We start from the raw sequence: 20,782 nt of genomic DNA, 5'->3' as shown, positions 1-20,782 counted from the left end.
TTTTCTCCACCTGGAGCAGTTGACATGTTGGGATAGATAATTCTTTGTTGCGGGGGAGAGCCTGTGTGTTGAAGGATGTTTCATACTATCCACACTCTTAACCTCCTAGATACCAGAGACACCCCTTGAGTCCTGACAACCAAACGTTTTCCCCATACAAGGCCAAATGTCAGCTGTTGACCAAAATCAACCCTGGTTGAGAACCACTGGGTTATACCAAGGAATTCTGTTTTTGTTATTATTTTTTGAGACAGGGTCTCCCATTGTTGCCCAGGCTGGAGTACAGTGGCGTGATCTCTGCTCACTGCAACCTCCACCTCCCAGGCTCAAGTGATCCTCCTGCCTCAGCCTTCCAAGTAGCTGAGACTACAGGCGCGAGCCACCACGCCTGACTAATTTTTGTGTTTTTGTAGGGACAGGGTTTCACCATGTGGCCTAGGCTGGTCTTGAACTCCTGAGCTGAAGTGATCAACCTACCTCAGTCTCCCAAAGTGCTTGGATTACAGGCGTGAGCCACCGTGCCTGGCCTGTTTTTGTTATTCATTTAATAATTTTTCTTGATAATGTTTAATACAGGGTCTCGCTCTGTCACCCAGGCTGGAATCACAGCTCACTGCAGCCTCCACCTCCTGGGCCCAAGCAATCCTCCCGCCTCCCCCTCCACCTCCGGAATCCCCTAGGATTACAGGTGTGGGCCGCCGAGCCGGCATGCTGTTATTAAGATTGTTTTTAACATTTCTCCTGAGCCCCAACCCACCAAATATTCCCCTCTGGCTAAGCAATGGCTGCCACCCATTTATCTATTGCAGCTTTGTCCTCTCTCTAGTCAGCCGTCCTGTAGATAAGATGTATTGAGATACTTATTCATAGAATCTGCCGCTGGCACCACCCAATCCAGAAGTTTCTCTTCCTTTGACTCTGCCTAATATTGCTCAACTGCAAATCCTACAGTAGGTTTTTTTTTTTTTTTAAGATGGAGTTTCTCTCTTCTTGCCCAGGCTTGGAGTGCAGTGGCACAATCTCAGCTCACCGCAACCTCCCCGTCCCGGATTCGAGCGATTCTCCTGTCTCAGCCTCCCCAGTAGCTGGGATTACAGGCATGCGCCACCATGCCCGGCTAATTTTGTATTTTTAATAGAAATGGGGTTTCTCCGTGTTGGTCAGGCTGGTCTGGAACCCCCAACCTCAGGTGATCCGCCCACCTCTGCCTCCCAAAGTGTTGGGATTACAGGCGTGAGCCACCACGCCCGGCCAGTAGGTTCTTTCTAACACACTCATGTTTATTTTATGTTTAAATGTCAATCTATTTATTTATTTTGAGACCGGTATAGGAGACTGGCTAACCTTTATGTGTTTGGTAGAGACGAGGTTTTACCACGTTGGCCAGGCTGGTCTCAAACTCCTGGGCTCAAGCCATTCTGCCTGCTTCAGCCTCCCAAAGTGCTGGGACAACAGGCGTGAGGAACGTTGGCAGAGGACCGAGGTTCAAGGGGATGGAGATTCTCTGGTGGTTGTGAAATCGCATGGGAGTACAGCCAGGGAGGTTTAGGACAGCTTGCTTTTTCTGAGAATTTTCTAGGAACTTGAGATGTTTAGGAATCTTGGGGTTGGAATCCAATTGACTCAACTCTCAGGGAGGGAACGTTTCAGGTTCTCCACTGGGTGTTTTGTGTTGCCAACCTCCAGGACTTGAGGAAGAAGGGTCTGTGTTGATTCAAAAGGCTAGGTGGACCTGAACTATCTGCCTAGGCACTTTGAATTTTAAGGACATTTTCTGGTCTTCCAAATATTCCAGCTGGTCCTCTGTGCTTTCTATTTTTATTTATTTAGTTTTTTTTAACTTTTTTTTTTTTTTGAGATAGATTCTTGCCTGTCGCCCAGGCTAGAGTGCGGTGGCACGATCCCCTCGGCTCACTGCAACCTCCGCCTCCCAAGTTCACGCCATCCTCCTGCCTCAGCCTCCCGAGTAGCTGGGATTACAGGCGCCCACCACCACTCCCAGCTAATTTTAGTACTTTTAGTAGAGATGGGCTTCGCCATGTTGGCCAGGCTGGTCCCAAACTCCTGACCTCAGGTGATCCACCTGCCTTGGCCTCCCAAAGTGCTGGGATTAGAGGTGTGAGTCACTGCACCCTGCCAGGATGAGGCATATGAGGAGGGGCCCGGCGCTTTCATGCCCTCCCCAGATATGCCACCCTCCAGGTACATCCCCATGCTTAGCTGTCAGGGACCTCTTCAAACCCTGCCCTCCTGAGTTTTGATGGATGATTCCTTACCCAGACATGACTGATGAAACCATTGGCCAATGGTGATCAGCCTCACCCTCAGCTTCCTTCCCCTCCCAGAAGTTTGTCCTCTAATCCTACTGGGGTCTTTCCAGAGACCGGTCCCCATCCTAAAGCTATCGGTCAATATTAGCATACAAAATACAAAAAGACGGCACTTTGGAGACTCCGTGGAATTCTGGAGCTCCTTTCCAGGAAACAGGCGTGAAGACCAACTACAAATGTCACAGTATCGCACACACACACCATTACGACGTGTTGTAATTATCATCTCTTTTTTTTGTATTTATCACCTCTCTTGACTTTGGAGAGATGAACAGGCAGAAGGCCCAGCATGGAAGTTTGGAGCGCAAACTTGGGATTCCAAAATGGGGTAGAGGCAATATATGTTAGGATCTTGGCAGCAGCCAAAATGGACTATTCTGTGGCCAACGAAGTCATCGGCAGGGACCTTGAGGCTGGGGTACAGGATGAGCTGGAATGAGGGGGCTCGTTGACCCGTGTACACCAGGCCGATCGGGTGAGCAGCATTGGGCAATCTGGGTAGTGTGTCTGTGTTTCTCAGGCTGACTCTGGTGGTAACCTCACCACCCTCTGGTAGTGGCGGTTGTGGAGTTTCTTGTTTTTGATGGATATGCTTGCTTTTGGCTTTCTTGAGTTTTGCTCTGTGATTCTTGAACCAGACCTGAAGGGAAGAGAGAGAAGAGCCAGGGGTTGAGAATGGGGTGGAATTCAGAAGACTTGTCATTCTATTTTTTAAAAAGTTTTACTTTTTAATTTTTATTTTGTTAAACGTATTTTATTTATTTATATTCTTTTTTTAACCTTTAAGTTTCTAACTTTTCTTTTTTTCTTTTTCTTTTTTTTTTTTTGGCCCTTAAACTGTCCTATCCAAATATTTATTTATTTATTATTGTTATTTTTTTAGATGGAGTCTCACTTTGTTGCCTAGGCTGGAGTTCAGTGGCATGATCTTGGCTCACTGGAACCTCCGCCTCTCGGATTCGAGTGATTCTTCTGCCTCAGCCTCCTGAGTAGTGGGGATTACAGGTTCACACCACTACGCCTGGCTAAATTTTGTATTTGTAGTAGAGACAGGGTTTCACCATATGGGCTGGTGTCGAACTCCTGACCTCATGATCCACCCGCCTTGGCCTCCCAAAGTGCTGGGATTACAGGCGAGAGCCACCATACCCAGCCACCATTTTAGTTGAGAATATGAGTACTTCTAGCTGAGAACAGCTAGTGCCACAGCTTGGCCACTTATATCCTCTTTGTGGAACCCTTCTCAATCTGCTCTCAGAAAGGAGCAGAAATGAGAGCTTCTGGGGACAGAAATGGGACAGAGGTCAGAAAACCCAGAGCAGGGGATAGGAGAGCAAGGGGATGAGTTGCAGGGGCTGCTCTGGGGCTCAGGCCAGCCAGCTGAGGCTCGTGGTCAAATCTGACCACCCCCTGCCTTGGTATCACCCATGTGCTAAGAATAGGCTTTACATTTTAAAATGGTTGAGAAAAAACAAACACAATAAGAGTACTGTTTTGTGTTGTAGGTGTGTTGGGACTGAAAGAAAAAAGAGAGAAAATAAAAGAATACTACTGGCCAGGCACAGTGGCTCATGCCTATAATCCCAGGACTCTGGGAGGCTGAGGTGGAAGGATTGCTTGAGCCCAGGAGGTCGAGACTGCAATAAGCTGTGATTGCACCACTGCGCTCCAACCTGAGCAAAAGAGTTTCTGGGAACACAGATGGGCCTCTTGTTTACGTTGTTTGTGGCTGCCTTTGCGCTGTGGTGGCATAGTTAAAATAGTTGCTAGAGAGGCAGTACGGCCCACAAAGCCTCAATTATTTACTACCGGTCCTTTACTGGAAAAATTTTCCCATTCCTGCTCTAGGGGTTTGAAGAAAGGTTTACGGGGATGCGGGTAGGAGAGTGTGGGTTTGAGAAATATTGGCGATTGGAATGAGACCTCAGGAATTATCCTAGAGGGACTTTGAATTTAGATTAGATCAGGAAGGCAGTTTAGTGAGAAGAGGGATCATTTTCCAACCTGCAGTACTGTTGGATGTATGTCTATTTTCGAGGCCATTTCTTTCTGAAGGCTGGGGTTTGGGTATGGGTTCTCATTGAACAAGGTGTTCAGATCTTCCAGTTGCTTCTTAGTGAACATGGTTCGTTTCCTGTGTGAACGTGTCTGGTCCTTGCCTTGAAAGAAAGGGAAAGAGACACAAATGGGAACTGCTAACAACTCCATTCTCAAAAGCCTGAACTTTCCTTTCCTTTCCACTGAGGTACACCGTGAGGATCAAGTGACTGAGGCTCTGTCGCCCAGGCTGGAGTGCAGGGGCACAGTCTCAGCTCACTGCAACCTCCACCTCCTGAGTTCAAGCAATTCTCCTGCCTCAGCCTCCTGAGTAGCTGGGACTACAGGCACCTACCACCACACCCGGATAATTTTTAGTAGAGACAGGGTTTCACCATGTTGGTCAGGCTGGTCTTGAACTCCTGACTTCAGGTGAGCCACCGTGCCCGGCCATGACTGAGGTTCTTAGATATTGAGACACCGCCGGCCTGGGGGGTGCCTCAGGCTGCAGTCCCAGTACTGTGGGAGGCTGAATCAGGAGGATCTGTCTTTTGTCCTTGTTTTTCCAAGCCTCGTTTGTCATTTTCATAGGAAAGGGTTGTTCCTTTCCCCCTCGGTTCCTCCATCCTTTTTTTCTGTTATCATTTAAATATGGGATCCCTTGCCAGGTGCGGTGGCTCACGCCTGTAATCCCAGCACTTTGGGAGGCCAGGTCGGGCTGATCACATCAGGTCATGAGTTCCAGACCAGTCTGGCTAGCATGGTGAAACCTCATCTCTATTAAAAATACAAAAATTAGCCGGACGCGGTGGCGCATGCCTGCAATCCCAGCTACTCAGGAGGCTGAGGAAGGAAAGTCACCTGAACCCTGGTGGTAGAGACTGCGGTGAGCCGAGATTACGCCACTGCACTCCAGCCTGGGACAGGGGGAGACACTGTCTCAAAAAAATAATAATCAATCAATCAATCAATCAATCAGGGATCGCTTGTGCCTTACCTCTTGGGTTCTATTTTCTTTGTGTAGAAATAGGCAACTCAAACCAAGGTGAAATGGATGGACATGGTTTTATCCTTATCATTTATTCAATGTTTATTAAGTAGATTCTCTTAGGAATATAGTAAGGAAATCAGTAGAAAAATAACATCACTTTTCTCTTTTAAAATGGATGTCACCTTTTACTTTCTTTTTCTGGAGACAGCGTACTGCTGTGTTGCCCAGTGGCATGATCACGGCTCACTTCGGCCTCAACCTCCCCAGGCTCAAGCGATCTTCTCACCTCAGCCTCCCGAGTAGCTGGAACTACAGGACACTGCCATGCCTGGCTTTTGTATTTTTTGTAGAGATGATGTCTTGTTTTGTTGCCCAGGCTGGTCTTGAACTCCTGGGCTCAAGCGATCTGTCCGCCTTGGCCTCCCAAAGTGCTGGGATTACAGGCACGAGCCACCGCATGCCTGACTCTAAAAGATCTGAATCAGATCATGCCTGAAAATGGTTTGGCAGCAACCCCAGAATCTAGTAAGTGCCCACGAACATGAGATTTCCAGCTTGGCTGAGCCTATATTCTATCTAGGACCTAATTAGCCTCATAGGAATCAGATTCCCCTGAGCTCAAGAACAAGCATCGGGGTGGGAGGAATTAAGACACAACAACAAGGGAGAATGTTTGGGATTCGAAGGCAGAAACGGGCTTCCCTGCGTTTGCCTGTGCTGTCGGATGACAGCCGCGGCCGGGCACTGTGGCTCATGCCGGTCATCCAGCACTTTGGGAGGCCGAGGCGGGCGGATCACATGAGGTCAGGGGTTTGAGACCAGCCTGGCCAACGTGGTGAAACCCCCTCTGTTTAAAGATGCAAAAATTGGGCCAGGCACAGTGGCTCACGCTTGTCATCCCAGCACTTTGGGAGGCTGAGGCAGGCGGATCACAAGGTCAGGAGTTTGAGACCAGCCTGGTCAATATGGTGAAACCCCATCTCTTGGCCGGGCGCGGTGGCTCAAGCCTGTAATCCCAGCACTTTGGGAGGCCAAGACGGGCGGATCACAAGGTCAGGAGATCGAGACCATCCTGGCTAACCCGGTGAAACCCCGTCTCTACTAAAAAATACAAAAAACTAGCCGGGCGAGGTGGCGGGCGCCTGTAGTCCCAGCTACTCGGGAGGCTGAGGCAGGACAATGGCGTAAACCCGGGAGGCGGAGCTTGTAGTGAGCTGAGATCCGGCCCCTGCACTCCAGCCTGGGCGACAGAACGAGACTCCGTCTCAAAAAAAAAAAAAAGAAAGAAACCCCGTCTCTACTAAAAGTACCAAAAAAAATTAGCCAGGTGTGGTGGTGCGTGCCTGTAATCCCGGCTACCCGGGAGGCTGGGGCAGGAGAATTGCTTGAACCTGGGAGGTGGAGGTTGCAGTGAGCCAAGATCACGCCACTGCACTCCAGCCTGAGTGACAGTCCATCTCAAAAAAAAAACAACAAGAAAAACGATGACAGCCTCTGTGGGAAGTCCCCGCCACCCACGTGGACGAAGCACTGGCTTCAGCCACCTGGTCCCTCTGCCTTTTCCCGCCACCAGCTGCTTTCCACTTCTTCACGTGTCTTGGCTTTGGTTCTCTTACCTTTACGAAGATCTTCTGAGCCTGGCATGTTTCGATCCAGATGTGCGCCTGGGTTCAGGTCCAGGGATAAGAACCAGCAAAGATCAAATCCGGACTTAAATAGCTTCCTCCACAGCCACACCCGACTCCCACCTCCTCCACCTCTCTGCCCTGTCTGCCTCCAATATGATCCCTCGGTCCTCCAGAGCCCCCTGGAGTTCTCCCAATACCGTCATTTATCTAATATTGATTGAGCGACTCAAAGGCAAGTCCACAACAAGCGCCACTAACACTCCTGGGAGTTGGTAAAATGCAGACTCTTGGCCCACTCCAGACCTCCTGAGCAGAGGCTGCAATTTTTTCTTTTCTTTTTTTTTTTTTTTGAGACAAAGTCCTGCTCTGTCACCCAGGCTAGAGTGCAATGGCACCATCTTGGCTCACTGTAGCCTCTGCCTGCCGGGTTCAAAGGATTCTCATGTCTCAGCCTCCCGAATAGCTGGGATCACAGGCCTGTGCCACCACGCCTGACTAATTTTTGTATTTTTAGTAAAGATGGGGCTTCCGCCATGTTGGCCAGGCTGGTCTTGAACTCCTGCCCTCGACGTTTCTGATCGGTTAGTCTGAGGTGGGATCTCATGATTTCCATACCTAACAAGTGCCCAGGTGACCAGGCTCCGTAATGAGGACCGGGAATGTGATTGTGAATAATAAAGTCCAGGTTTAAACCCTTCAGGGGCTTTCAGGCAACTTACATATTCTTTAGTGGCTGATATATGCTTGGCATTGTCCTGCATATCCTGATTTAGTTAATTCACTCAGAAATCATCTCATTTTTTAAACTTATTTACTTATTTATTTTGAGATGGAGTCTCACTCTGTCACCCTGGCTGGAGTGCAGTGGCACGATCTCGGCTCACTGCAACCTCCGCCTCCCGGGTTCAAGCAATTCTCCTGCCTCAACCTCCCCAGGAGCTGGGATTACAGGCGCCCGCCACCAAGCCCAGCTAATTACAGATGGCTCACACCTGTAATCCCAGCACTTTGGGAGGCCAAGGCAGGCAGGTCACCTGAGGTCAGGAGTTCAAGACCAGCCTGGCCAACATGGCGAAACTCCGTCTCTACTAAAAATACAAAAAATAGTTGGGTGTGGTGGCGGGCGCCTGTAATCCCAGCTACTTGGGAAGCTGAGGCAGGAGAATCGCTTGAACCCGGCAGGCGGAGATTGCAGTGAGCTGAGATCGCGCCACTACACTCCAGCCTAGGTGACAGGAGTGAGACTCCATCTCAAAAAAATAAAAAAAGAAAAAGCTGCAACACCTTTCAGATGCCCAGGCTCATACCACGTATACCTCTTCTCTTGATGACAAGGGCAGTTTGAGTTCAGGTTCACAGAAGTGGCAGCTTTTCTTGCCATTTCAATCCATTGGAATCTCAGTTCTGCACATCTCTACTTGTGATAGTGGTTAGCCTTTGCATAAATGAGTTTGTAGCTATTTTTCTTTTCTTTTCTTTTTGAGACAGGGTCTTGCTAGGTCTCAAAAAACACAGCTGACTGCAGCCTCGACCTCCCGGGCTCAAGTGATCCTCCTACATTAGCCTCCCAAGTAGCTGTGACGACAAAGACCCAGGCCTAGGCTGGAGTGCAGTGGCAAAATCATAGCTCAGTGCAGCCTTAACCTCCTGGGCCTAAGTGAGCCTCTCACCTAAGCCTCCTGAGTAACTGGGACTGCAGGTGCACACCACCATACCCAGCTAATTTTCATATTTTTGTAGAGTTGGGATTTTGGCTAGGCTAGTCTCAAAATCTTAGGCTCAAGCCATCCTCCCATCTCAGCCTCCCAAAGTGCTAGGATTAGTAAGAGACAGGATCTTCCTGTGTTGCTCAGGCTGGAGGGCAGTGGTTATTCACAAGCTGATTTCACTACTGATCAGCACAAAACTGTTTTTATTTTTTTGAGATGGAGTCTCACTCTGTGGCCCAGGCTGGAGCACAGTGGCATGATCTCGGCTCACTGCAACCTCCACCTCCTGGGTTCAAGCAATTCTCCTGCCTCAGCCTCCCGAATAGCTGGGATTACAGGCGCACACCACCACGCCCAGCTAATTTTTTTTTTTTTTTTTTTTTTTTGGTATTTTTAGTAGAGACAGGGTTTTACCATGTTGGCAAGACTGGTCTTGAACTCCTGACCTCAGGTGATCCGCCCGCCTCGGCCCCCCAAAATGCTGGGATTACAGGCGTGAGCCACTGTGCCCAGCCAGCATGGAAGTTTTGACCTGCTCCATTTTCAACCTAGACCACTTCCCCACTTCTTAGGCAACCTGATGGGAAGTCACCATATTGATGCCAAACTTAGTGTGGACGCCCAGTTGGCAGAGCACATTACAGCCTAGAACTCCTGGGCTCAAGCCATCCTCCCGCCTCAGTCTCCCAAGTTGCCGGACATGGCCCTCCTTGCCTTTTTTCTTCTCATCGGTGCTCTGCAGGGTTCCAGCTGGAAAAAGAGTGAAAATACTTTAGAAATAGTACTTCTAGAAAGTTCACTTCTTCTGCCTACATTTTTGCCTACTTTTTATCTTGGGTTTAGTCATCCCACCACTTCAACTAATGTTTCGGCTGTAAACAAATAATAATGGCTGGTCCAAGTGCAGTGGTGTTTACAAATAATTGATCACAACCACTTACAAATTTCAGCATTCCTTCCCCACTCCACCGCTTTGCTTGACTAGCCTAAAATCATCATCATCATCACGCCACAAAACGCCATTCTCCTTGGGTACACCATTAATCTGCACAAAAAATAAGATGTCTGCCAATAATGAACAGTACATCTTTTTTTTTAGACGAAGTCTCACTCTTGTCCCTCAGGCTGGAGTGCAATGGCATAATCTCAGCTCACTGCAACCTCTGCCTCCGGGGTTCAAGCCATTCTCCTGCCTCAGCCTCCCGAGTAGCTGGGATTACAGGCACCTGCCACCACACTCCGCTAATTTTTGTATTTTTAAAAGAGATGGGGTTTCACCATGTTGGCCAGGCTGGTCTCAAACTCCTGACCTCATGTGATCTACCAGCCTCAGCCTCCCAAAGTGCTGGGATTATAGGCGTGAGCCACCGCACCCGGCCTGATAAACAGTATATCTTTAGAGGTGAATAAGACATACCAAACAACAATTTTAAGCCACATTTTTATCTTATGATAGTGTCAGAAACCAATTTAAAAAGAGTCAGTAATCTGCCATCTGTTTCTCTGGATTTGTCTTTTCCAGGTATTTCATTAAAAAATAATTATAGGCTGGACGCAGTGGCTCATACCTGTAATCCCAGCAGTTTGGGGGGACAAGAAAGGAGGATCGCTTGAGCCCAGGAGACCAGCTTTTCAAAAACTAAAATAAAATGACATTGTACAATATGTGACCTTTTGTGTGCTGTCTTCTTTTACTGAGCATGTTGTTTTCAAGGTTTATCCTCATGGTATAATGTGTCAGTATCTCATTCCTCTTTTTTTTTTTTTTTTTGAGACAGAGTCTTGCTCTGTTGCCCAGGCAGGAGTGCAGTGGCAGGATCTCAACTCACTGCAACCTCTCTGCCTCCCAGACTCAAGTGATTCTCATGCCTTAGTCTCCTGAGTTGCTGAGATTACAGGCGTGCACTAACACACCTGGCTAAATTTTATATTTTTAGTGGAGACCTGGTTTCACCATGTTGGCCAGGCTGGTCTCAAACTCCTGGCCTCAAGTGATCTACCTGCCTGGGCCTCCCAAAGTGCTGAGATTACTGGTTTGAGCCACCGCACTGGGCCCCTTTTTACAGCTGAATTATTTTCCATTGTATAAATAAACCAATCTGTTTAATCCATTCATTTGTGGATGGACAGGCTGGGAGGAGGAGGAAGCGGGGAATACCTGCTTATGGGACTTTATTTTGGAGTTAGGAAAATGTTTTGGGGCCAGGCACGGTGGCTCACATCTGTAATCCCAGCACATTGAGAGGCCGAGGCAGGTGGCTCACCTGAGGTCAGGAATTTGAGACCAGCCTGACCCAACATGGAGAAACCTCGTCTCTACTAAAAATACAAAATGAGCCGTGCGTGGTGGCACATGCCTGTCATCCCAGCTACTCGGGAAGCTGAGGCAGGAGAATCGCTTGAACCCAGGAGGCAGAGGTGACGGTGAACGGAGATCGTTCCATTGCACTCCTGCCCGGGCAACAAGAGTGAAACTCTGTCTCAAAAAAAAAAAGTTTTGTAACTACCTAGAAGTGGTGGTTGCACAACCTTGTGATTACTAAATGCCACCAAACCGCTTATTTTTAAATGGTTAATTATATGTTATTCGTATGTCACCACAATTAGAAAAAGAACACTAAGAAGTGTCAAAGTTCAGTTATCGGAGCTACAAAGACCTGTTTTCCCTCATGCTGGTACCATTAGTCCAAAGATGCTAAACCTACAGACTGCTTATTTTTTTATTTTTATTCTTTTTGAGACAGGGTCTTGCTCTGTTGCCTAGGCTAGAGTACAGTGACGTTTTATTTTATTTCATTTTATTTTATTTTAGGTTTCAGAGACAGGGTCTCACTGTGTTGCCCAGGCTGGTCTCAACCTCTGGGATCAAGTAATCCTCCCACCTCAGCCTCCCAAATCACTGGGATTACAGGCGTGGGCCACTGTACCCAGCAAGTTTGCTTACGTGTATCTTAACCCCTTATCCTGGGTTAAAGGTAGGGCCAGCTACTGTATGTTGACATCAGAACAGCCCAAGTGCTTGCTTTAGAAATTTTCTTTTTTTTTTATTTTTGAGATGGAGTCTTACTCTGTTGCCCAGGCTGGAGTTCAGTGGCTTGATCTCAGCTCACTGCAACCTCCGCCTCCCGGATTCAAGCAATTCTCCTGCCTCAGCCTCCTGAATAGCTGGGATTACAGGCATACACCACCATGCCCAGGTAATTTTTGTATTTGCCATGTTGACCAGATGGTCTTGAACTCCTGACTGCAGACTCCTGACTGCCGAAAACTTTTTGTGTTTAAAAAAACCATCTTGGCCGGGCACGGTGGCTCACATCTGTACTCCCAGCACTTTGGGAGGCCGAGGCGGGGAGATCCCTTGCAGTCAGGAGTTTGAGACCAACCTGGCCAACATGGCGAAACTCCATCTCTACTAAAAAAGTACAAAATTTAGCCGGGCGTGGTGGTGGGCACCTGTGATCCCAGCTACTGGTGAGGCTGAGGCAGGAGAATTGCTTGAACCCAGGAGGCAGAGGTTGCAGTGAGCTGAGATCGTGCCACTGCACTCCGGCCTGGGCAGTAAGAGTCAAACTCTGTCTCCAAAAAAAAAAAAAGAAAGAAAAACATCTCCCCCCTTCCAAGTCCTTCTCCAGGAGTTCTTCCACCCCTTTCCTCTTGGGAGAGGCCTCAGTATATTCATTAAATGTTCTCAGTCATGCTCAATGGAGTCTGAAAAAGCACACCTCAAGAATAAGCCTGTTTTTAAGGAGAGAAAAGAAGACTTGAACAAAATTTACAAATCTTAGTGGTGATTTTCAATCACAGCTGTATATTATCATTCTCAGGATTATAAGAAAATGCCTGCGGCTTCACTCCAGGCTCAGTCCACTTGAATCTCTGCGGGTGGAGTCTAAGTATGAGGATTTGTAAATAATCCTTCTACTGCGCAAATAGGGCTGGAAGCCGCTGGCTCTGTTGCCATGTTTAGAGGAATTAAATTGGTGTCCTGAGGAGTCACCTTGGAGGCTGAGAAGTCAAGATGTGCAACAGTGGGGCCAGGAGCAGTCAACCCCAACACTCTGGGAGGTCGAGGCAGGCAGATCACCTGAGGTCGGGAGTTCAAGACCAGCCTGGGCAACATAGTGAAACCCTGACTCTACTAGAAATACAAAAAAAATTAGCCGGGCATGGTGGCAGGCGCCTATAATCCCAGCTACTCGGGAGACTGAGGCACCAGAATTGCTTGAGCCCTGGAGGTAGAGGCTGCAGTAAGCCAAGATGGGGTGTCCCTGCACCCCTGCATGGGAGACTGGGTAAAAAGATGTCGAACAGAGTGCTTGAGACAGCCCATGAGAGCCTCATGCCTTGACTAAGACTCACTGCCAAACCGGAAGACCAGTTCTGGGAAGAAGTCTGGTCACCACTCCCAAAACATCACTGGGATTAATATGATCTGTGCCTGGGGCACAATCTCTAATCTTTTTTTCTTTTTGGAGATAGGGTCTCCCTCTGTCTCCCAGGCTGAAGTGCAGTGGTGTGATCTCAGCTCACTGCAGCCTTGACCTCCTGGGCGCAAGCGATCAGCCTCCTAAGTAGGTAGCTGGGACTGGGGTGCCTGCCACCATGCACAGCTAATTAAAAAGTTTTTTTTGGATGGGGTGCGGTGGCTCACGCTGTAATCCCAGCACTACAGGAGACTGAGGCGGGCGGATCACCTGAGGTCAGGAGTTCCAGACCAGCCTGGCCAACATGGTGAAACCCCATCTCTACTGAAAATACAAAAATTAGCCGGGCGTGGTGGCACGCACTTGTAGCCCCAGCTGCTCGGGAGTCTGAGGCAGGAGGATCGCTTGAGCCCAGAAGGTTGAGCTATGGTGGTGCCACTGTACTCTAGGCTGGGTGACAGAGCAAGACCCTGTCTCAAAAGAAAAAAAAAGGTCCATGATGAGACCTTGATATGCTATTGCCCTTTAAGAGGAATGACTGACTAGTTAGTGGTAAGTTGATTACGTTCGATCCTTTTCCCTGGAAAGGGCAGTGGTGGAGGTGATTGATTTGTGCTTCCTGTTTCTGTGGCCATGCCACCGGGAACACGCCCAATCTCATCTGATTTGTACTTCCTGGAATTGATGTGTTTTCTTTCTGTCTTTTTTTTGTGTGTGTGACTGTCGCCCAGGCTGGAGAGCAATGGCCTGATCTCAGCTCACTGCAATGTCGCCCTCCCGGGTTCAAGCGATTCTTCTGCCTCAGCCTACTGAGTAGGTGTAAACCACCAGGCCCAGACATTTTCTAACATCCTTGTAATCCCAGCACTTTGGGAGGCCAAGGCAGGCGGATCACTTGTGGCCAGGAGTTCAAGACCAACCTGGCCAACATGGTGAAACTCTGTCTCTACTAAAAATACAAAACAAAAGCCAGGCGCGGTGGCTCACGCCTGTAATCCCAGCTACTCGGAAGGCTAAGGTAAAAGAATGGCTTGAAACTGGGAGGCTTCAGTGAACTGAGGTTGCAGTGAGCCAAGATCAAGCCACTGCACTCTAGCCTGGGCAACAGGGTGAGACTCTGTCTCAAAAAAACAAAAACAAAACAAAAATACAGCTGGGCATGGTGGCTCCCTGTGCCTGTAATCCCAGCCCTTTGGGAGGCCAAGGAGGGCGGATCACCTGAGGCCAGGAGTTCGCGACCAGCCTGGGCAACATGGCAAAACCCATCTCTACTAAAAAGCTACCAAAATTAGCTGGGTGTGGTGGTGGGCGCCTGTGGTCCCAGCTACTCAGGAGGCTGAGGCAGAAGAATCGCTTGAACCCGGGAGGCAGAGGTTGCAGTGAGTCGAGATTGCGCCACTGCACTCCAGCCTGGGCAACAGAGGAAGACTCTGTCTCAAAAAAAAAAAAAAAAAAAGTACAGGCCGGGCGCGGTGGCTCAAGCCTGTAATCCCAGCACTTTGGGAGGCCGAGATGGGCGGATCACGAGGTCAGGAGATCGAGACCATCCCGGCTAACACGGTGAAACCCCATCTCTACTAAAAAATACAAAAAACTAGCCGGGCGAGGTGGCGGGCGCCTGTGGTCCCAGCTACTCGGGAGGCTGAGGCAGGAGAATGGCGTAAACCCGGGAGGCAGAGCTTGCAGTGAGCTGAGATCCGGCCCCTGCACTCCAGCCTGGGCGACAGAGCCAGACTCAGTCTCAAAAAAAAAAAAAAAAAAAAAACCAAACCAACACTGTATTAATAAGAAATTATGAAATACCCTCTTTACATCCCATTTTTTTTTTTTTTTTTTTTTTTTTTTTTTTTTTTGAGATGGAGTCTCGCGCTGTGTCACCCAGGCTGGAGTGCAGTGGCGCGATCTCGGCTCACTGCAAGCTCCGCCTCCCAGGTTCAGGCCATTCTCCTGCCTCAGCCTCCAAGTAGCTGGGACTACAGGCGCCCGCCACCACGCCCGGCTAGTTTTTTGTATTTTTAGTAGAGACGGGGTTTCACCATGTTAGCCAGGATGGTCTCGATCTCCTGACCTCGTGATCCGCCCGCCTCAGCCTCCCAAAGTGCTGGGATTACAGGCTTGAGCCACCGCGCCCGGCCTCATTACATCACATATTTATTATCTTACACAGAAATAGCTGCCATTATGGGATAACATAATGGTTTTTATTTTTATGTATTTATTTATTTTTTGAGATGGAGTTTCACTCTTGTCACACAGGCTGGAGTGCAATGGCGCAATCTTGGCTCACAGCAACCTCCACCTCCTGGGTTCAAGAGATTCTCCTTCCTCAGCCTCCTGGGTAGCTGGGATTACAGATGCTTGCCATCACACCCAGCTAATTTTGTATTTTCAGTAGAGACGGGGTTTCACCATGTTGGCCAGGCTGGTCTCAAACTCCTGACCTCAGGTAATTCACTTACGTTGACAAGTGTAATCCCAAAGAGTTGGGATTACAGGTGTGAACCACTGTGCCAGGTCAGGAATGGCTTTTTTTTTTTTTTTTTTTGAGATGGCGTTTCACCCTTGTTGCCCAGGCTAGAGTGCAATGGTGTGGTCCCTGCTCACTGCAACCTCTGCTTCCCAGATTCAAGCGATTCTCCTGCCTCAGCTTCCCAAGTAGCTGGGATTACAGGCATGTGCCACCACACCAGGATAATTTTGTATTTTTAGTAGAAATGGGGTTTCTCCATGTTGGTCAGGCTGGTCTTGAACTCCCAACCTCAGGTGATCACCCGCCCTCCTCGGCCTCCTGTAGCTGGGATTACAGGTGCCTGCCATCACACCCAGCTAATTTTGTATTTTTAGTAGAGATAGGGTTTCACCATGTTGGCCAGGCTGGTCTCAAACTCCTGACCTCAGGTAATTCACTTAACTTGGCAAGTGTAATCCCAATGTGTTGGGATTACAAGCGTGAGCCACTTCGCCCAGCCAGGAATGGCTTTCTATTTATTTATTTATTTATTTATTTATTTATTTATTTATTTATTTATTTTTGAGACAGAGTCTCACTCTGTTGCCCAGGCTGGAGTGCAGTGGTGTGATCTTGACTCATTGCAATCTCTGCCTCCCGGGTTCATGCCATTCTCCTGCCTCAGCTTCCTGAGTAACTGGGACTACAGGCACCCGCCACCACACCCAGCTAATTTTTTGTATTTTTAGTAGAGACGGGGTTTCACCATGTTAGCCAGGACGGTCTCAATCTCCTGACCTCATGATCTGCCCACCTCGGCCTCCCAAAGTGCTGGGATTACAGGCGTGAGCCAGCACGCCCGGCCCAGGAATGGCTTTTTTAAAGACTCAACTGAAGTGTCATCTCAGGTATAACGTCCCATGGGGTTGGGGTGCTGTCCTCTAAGATGCTGTATCTGCTTATAACCAACAGTCAGTATAAGGGGCTATGACCCTAGTAGTTAGAATACACAGGTGTAGCTCCCAGGGAGTGAAATAGAATGGGCATTTATCAATACCCTGTCTAGGGACCCACTTGAAGAAATTGTGCTTCTTGTCCTCAAACCTTATCTGGCACGATGTCTTCATTTTGGAAGGGGGAACGCTTCCACCGAGAAACATAGTAAGGTTTTCTGCCGGTGACTTTGGGCTGTACAGGCTGATTAAGCACTGGGCAGAGAAACGAGGCAGCTGGCTGGCATGGAGAATGAACCACGAGCATTATGAAGAGCCTGGGTTGCTGCTGCATATTGGGGCAGGAAGGTTCTTGCCTGGAACTCAGAGAATTCCCTATGACCAACAGGAAATTGCACAACCACAGCCCAGGAACAGTACAGTAACTGAGATAAAACCAAGGGATGGTGGAATAAGACTCTTAATAAGACGAAGTCTCACTGTGTTACCTAGGCTGATCTTACACTTCTAGGCTCAGGTGATCTTCCTGCCTCAACCTCCCAAAATGCTGGGATTATAGGCATGAGCCACCATGCCAGCCCCTCTCTCTCTCTCTCTCTGATAACTAAGTATGTGACACTGACATTTTCCAGCAGCTCATGCTCATAAACCCCTAAACTCCTTGTTTACTGCAAGACATCAAGAAAGAACAAGTATATCCTGCTGAAAGCATCTCATGGATAAGAATCTCTGCTTGCTTTCCTCTAATAAATACCATGAGATCTGATTAGCATGTTTACAAAGAAGTTTGACCAAGGGATGTCTCCTCAGACATCACCAGGTTGGGAGAAAGAATGGATTATAGACTAGTTACCCTTTTCCTTCCTAGCAACCCGGGACTCAGATTTTTCAGAAACAAAGGCCTGCGTCACCCCAGCAGACAAATGAGTTACAAAAAATGAAGTACTGGCCCACCATGAGGAAATGTAGAAGACGTGTGGGAAACAGATGAGTATCAGTAATGGTGTGGGGGCCACATAACAATGGGGATTGTAGTTTGCTCTGGTAAACATATTGTATTGAAAATTTTAAATAGCTATAGCAGTATACAAATGCATGCCCAAGAATGTTCAGAAAATAATTTTTTTCGAGGAAAGATTGCCTTTTATATTGTTTTTGGAACAGAGTCTCACTCTGTTTCCCAGGGTGGAGTGCAGTGGCGTGATCTTGGCTCACTGCAACCTCTCCCTCCAGGTTCAACCGATTCTCCTGCCTCAACCCCCCACTAGCAGCTGGGATTACAGGTGCTGACCATGCCCAGCTAATTATTTTATTAGACAGCGTTTCACCATGTTGGCCAGGCTGGTCTGGAACTTCTGACCTCAAGTGATCAGCCCGCCTCGGCCTCCCAAAAGTGCCGGGATTATAGACGTGAGCCACCGTGCCTGGCCTGTATTGAAAATTTTATACAGATCATGGCTGAATCTTTCCTTAAAGGCTTAATGGCTAAATGAACTTACATATAGAAATGGGGCTGGGTGCAGTGGCTCATGCCTGTAATCCCAGCACTTTGGGAGGCACAGGTGGGAGGATTATTTGAGGCCAGGAGTTCAAGACCAATCTGAGCAACATAGCAAGCCCTTGCCTCTACAAAAAATAAAAAAATTAGCGGGGTACTGTGGCATGCAACTGTAGTCCCAGCTACTCCAGAGGCTGAGGCAGGAGGATTGCTTGAACCTAGGGGGTTGAGACTTTAGTGAACCTTGATTGTGCCCCTGCACTCCAGCCTAGGTGACATAGTGAGACTTTGTATCTGAAAATAAATAAAAAATTAAAAAAATAGGGAAATGAGCATTTTCAAGAAGCACAAGGATTGCGCAGTAGCAGATGTCCATATTATACTCTCTTGTACACCTCTAATTTTAACCTGAGCCTCGCTGTTCAGTCTCATGAAAGCAGAGACTCACTTGATTCTACCATACTCTCACCTCACACACGTGCCATACATCTTTTAGTATTCTGCTCTGGGGTCATTTCTGATGTCATTTATCCCATAGAAAATAGCTTTGGCAGGCCGGGCATGGTGGCCCACGCCTGTAATCCGAGCACTTTGGGTGGCTGAGGTGAGTGGATCACCTGAGGTCAGGAATTCGAGACCAGCCTGGGCAACAAGGTGAAACTCCATCTCTATGAAAAACACAAAATTTAGAGATCGTGCCACTGCACTCCAGCCTGGACAACAGAGTGAGACTTGGTCTCACAACAACCACAACAAAAAATTAAAAATGGAAAATAGCTTTGGCCAGGTGGGGTGGCTCACACTTGTAATCTCAGCACTTTGGGAGGCCAAGGCAGACAGATCACTTGAGGCCAGGAGTCTGAGACCAGCCTGACCAACATGGTGAAACCCCATCTCTATCCAAAAATGCAAAAAATTAGCCGGGCGTAGTGGCACATGTCTGTAATCCTAGCAACTCAAGAGGCTGAGGCAGGAGAATCTCTTGAACCCAGGAGGCAGAGGTAGCAGTGAGCCAAGATGGCACCACGGCACTACAGCCTGGGGGACAGAGCGAGACCCTGTCTAAAGAAGAAAATAGGCCAGGCACGGTGGCTCACGCTTGTAATCCCAGCACTTTGGGAGGCCAAGGCGGGTGGATCACGAGGTCAGGAGATCAAGACCATCCTGGCTAACATGGTGAAACCCCGTCTCTACTAAAAATATGAAAAATTAGCCGGGCGTGGTGGCGGGGGCCTGTAGTCCCAGCTAGGGAGGCTGAGGCAGGAGAATGGTGGGAACCCGGGAGGCGGAGCTCACAGTGAGCCGAGATCACGCCACTGTACTCCAGCCTGGGGGACAGAGTGAGACCCTGTCTAAAGAAGAAAACAGCTTTGAATGGCAGGAAGTCAGCAAGTCTCAGGGAAACCCTCAGGCAATGTGGGATGAAATTAAGCACTTAAATGTCCCAGCCTTTCATCTCTGTGGCAGGGGATGAGGCAAGGGATGATATGAGGTAGCGTAAACAGTCTTCAACAAGCTTCAAAGGAATCAAGCCCTCATTGCCCTTTTCACAGGCGTCAGCAACTTATCCTTTCTTTTTTTTTTTTTTTTTTTGAGATAGAGTTTCACTCTGTCACCCAGGCTGGAGTGCGGTGGCATGATCTTGGCTCACTGCAACCCCCGCCTCCCAGGTTCAAGCAATTCTCCTGCCTTTGCCTCCTGAGTAGCTAGGACCACAAGCATCTGTCACCAGGCCTAGCTAATTTTTTCTGGTTTTTTTTTTTTTTTTTTTGAGATGAAGTTTCGCTCTTATCACCCAGACTGGAGTGTGGAGTGCAATGGCGTGATCTTGGCTCACCGCAACCTACGCCTCCTGGGTTCAAGCGATTCTCCTGCCTCAGCCTCCCGAGTAGCTGGGATTACAGGCATGTGCCACCACGCCCGGCTAATTTTTGTATTTTTAGTAGAGACAGGGTTTCTCCATGTTGGTCAGGCACTCCTGACCGCAGGTGATCTGCCCATCGTGGCCTCACAAAGTGCTAGGATTACAGGCGTGAGCCACTGCGCCCAGCCTTTTTTCTGTATTTTTAGTAGACACAGTTTCTCCATGTTGGCCAGGCTGGTCTCGAACTCCCAACCTTGTGATCTGCCCGCCTCGAATTCCCAAAGTGCTGGGATTACAGGCATGAGCCACCGCGCCCGGCCTCAACATGTCCTTAGATAAGGTGTTGGCTCCTCATCCTTCCCTGTCTTACTCTCCCTGCTACCTCCCTCTTGGTTTAGGATCACATTCTAAATAAACCTCTGGAACTCAAGCCTTTGTATCAGTGTCTGCTTTAAATAACCCAAATTAAGTCAGTGTCATTCTGATCAACAGAATGGAGGCAGAGATGCAATCAATGGGGACATAAAAAGGACATGAAAGTGAAAGATCTCCATTTCCCTAGAAAAGATGAATCTGTTACAAGGATAAAAGACTACTGGCCGGGCATGGTGGCTCACGCCTGTAATCCCAGCACTTTGGGAGGCCTAGGCGGGTGGATCACCTGAGGTCAGGAGTTCAAGACCAGCCTGGGCCGGGCGCGGTGGCTCAAGCCTGTAATCCCAGCACTTTGGGAGGCCGAGACGGGCGGATCACGAGGTCAGGAGATCGAGACCATCCTGGCTAACACGGTGAAACCCCGTCTCTACTAAAAAATACAAAAAAACTAGCCGGGCGAAGTGGCGGGCGCCTGTGGTCCCAGCTACTCGGGAGGCTGAGGCAGGAGTATGGCGTAAACCCGG

At 48.6% G+C, this 20,782-nt stretch overlaps 1 protein-coding gene across 1 annotated transcript; it reads right to left on the bottom strand.

The window, feature by feature from the left end:
• Positions 1 to 2,562: 2,562 nt before the first annotated feature.
• DPRX (divergent-paired related homeobox) lies at positions 2,563 to 7,047 on the bottom strand. Its single transcript, XM_025368923.1, has 3 exons — positions 6,975 to 7,047; positions 4,335 to 4,489; positions 2,563 to 2,970 (listed from the first exon to the last, which is right to left on the bottom strand). The coding sequence occupies exons 1-3, from the start codon at positions 7,000 to 7,002 to the stop codon at positions 2,575 to 2,577; spliced, it is 579 nt and encodes a 192-aa protein (XP_025224708.1). The 5' UTR covers positions 7,003 to 7,047; the 3' UTR covers positions 2,563 to 2,574.
• Positions 7,048 to 20,782: the final 13,735 nt, after the last annotated feature.

This window comes from Theropithecus gelada, chromosome 19 (assembly GCF_003255815.1).
Source record: "Theropithecus gelada isolate Dixy chromosome 19, Tgel_1.0, whole genome shotgun sequence".
NCBI lineage: Eukaryota > Metazoa > Chordata > Mammalia > Primates > Cercopithecidae > Theropithecus > Theropithecus gelada.
Note: the sequence above shows the minus strand (reverse complement) of the source record. Positions and strands in the feature narration are given on the sequence as shown.

What these genes read in the sequence shown, in the direction of transcription:
- DPRX (XM_025368923.1), bottom strand. Translation starts at nt 7,002, where the DNA reads ATGCCAGGCTCAGAAGATCTTCGTAAAG. An exon ending in CTCAGAAGATCTTCGTAAAG is followed by an intron (nt 4,490 to 6,974) that starts GTAAGAGAACCA and finishes CTTTCTTTCAAG; the next exon opens with GCAAGGACCAGACACGTTCA. An exon ending in TACATCCAACAGTACTGCAG is followed by an intron (nt 2,971 to 4,334) that starts GTTGGAAAATGA and finishes TCTTCCCTTCAG; the next exon opens with GTCTGGTTCAAGAATCACAG.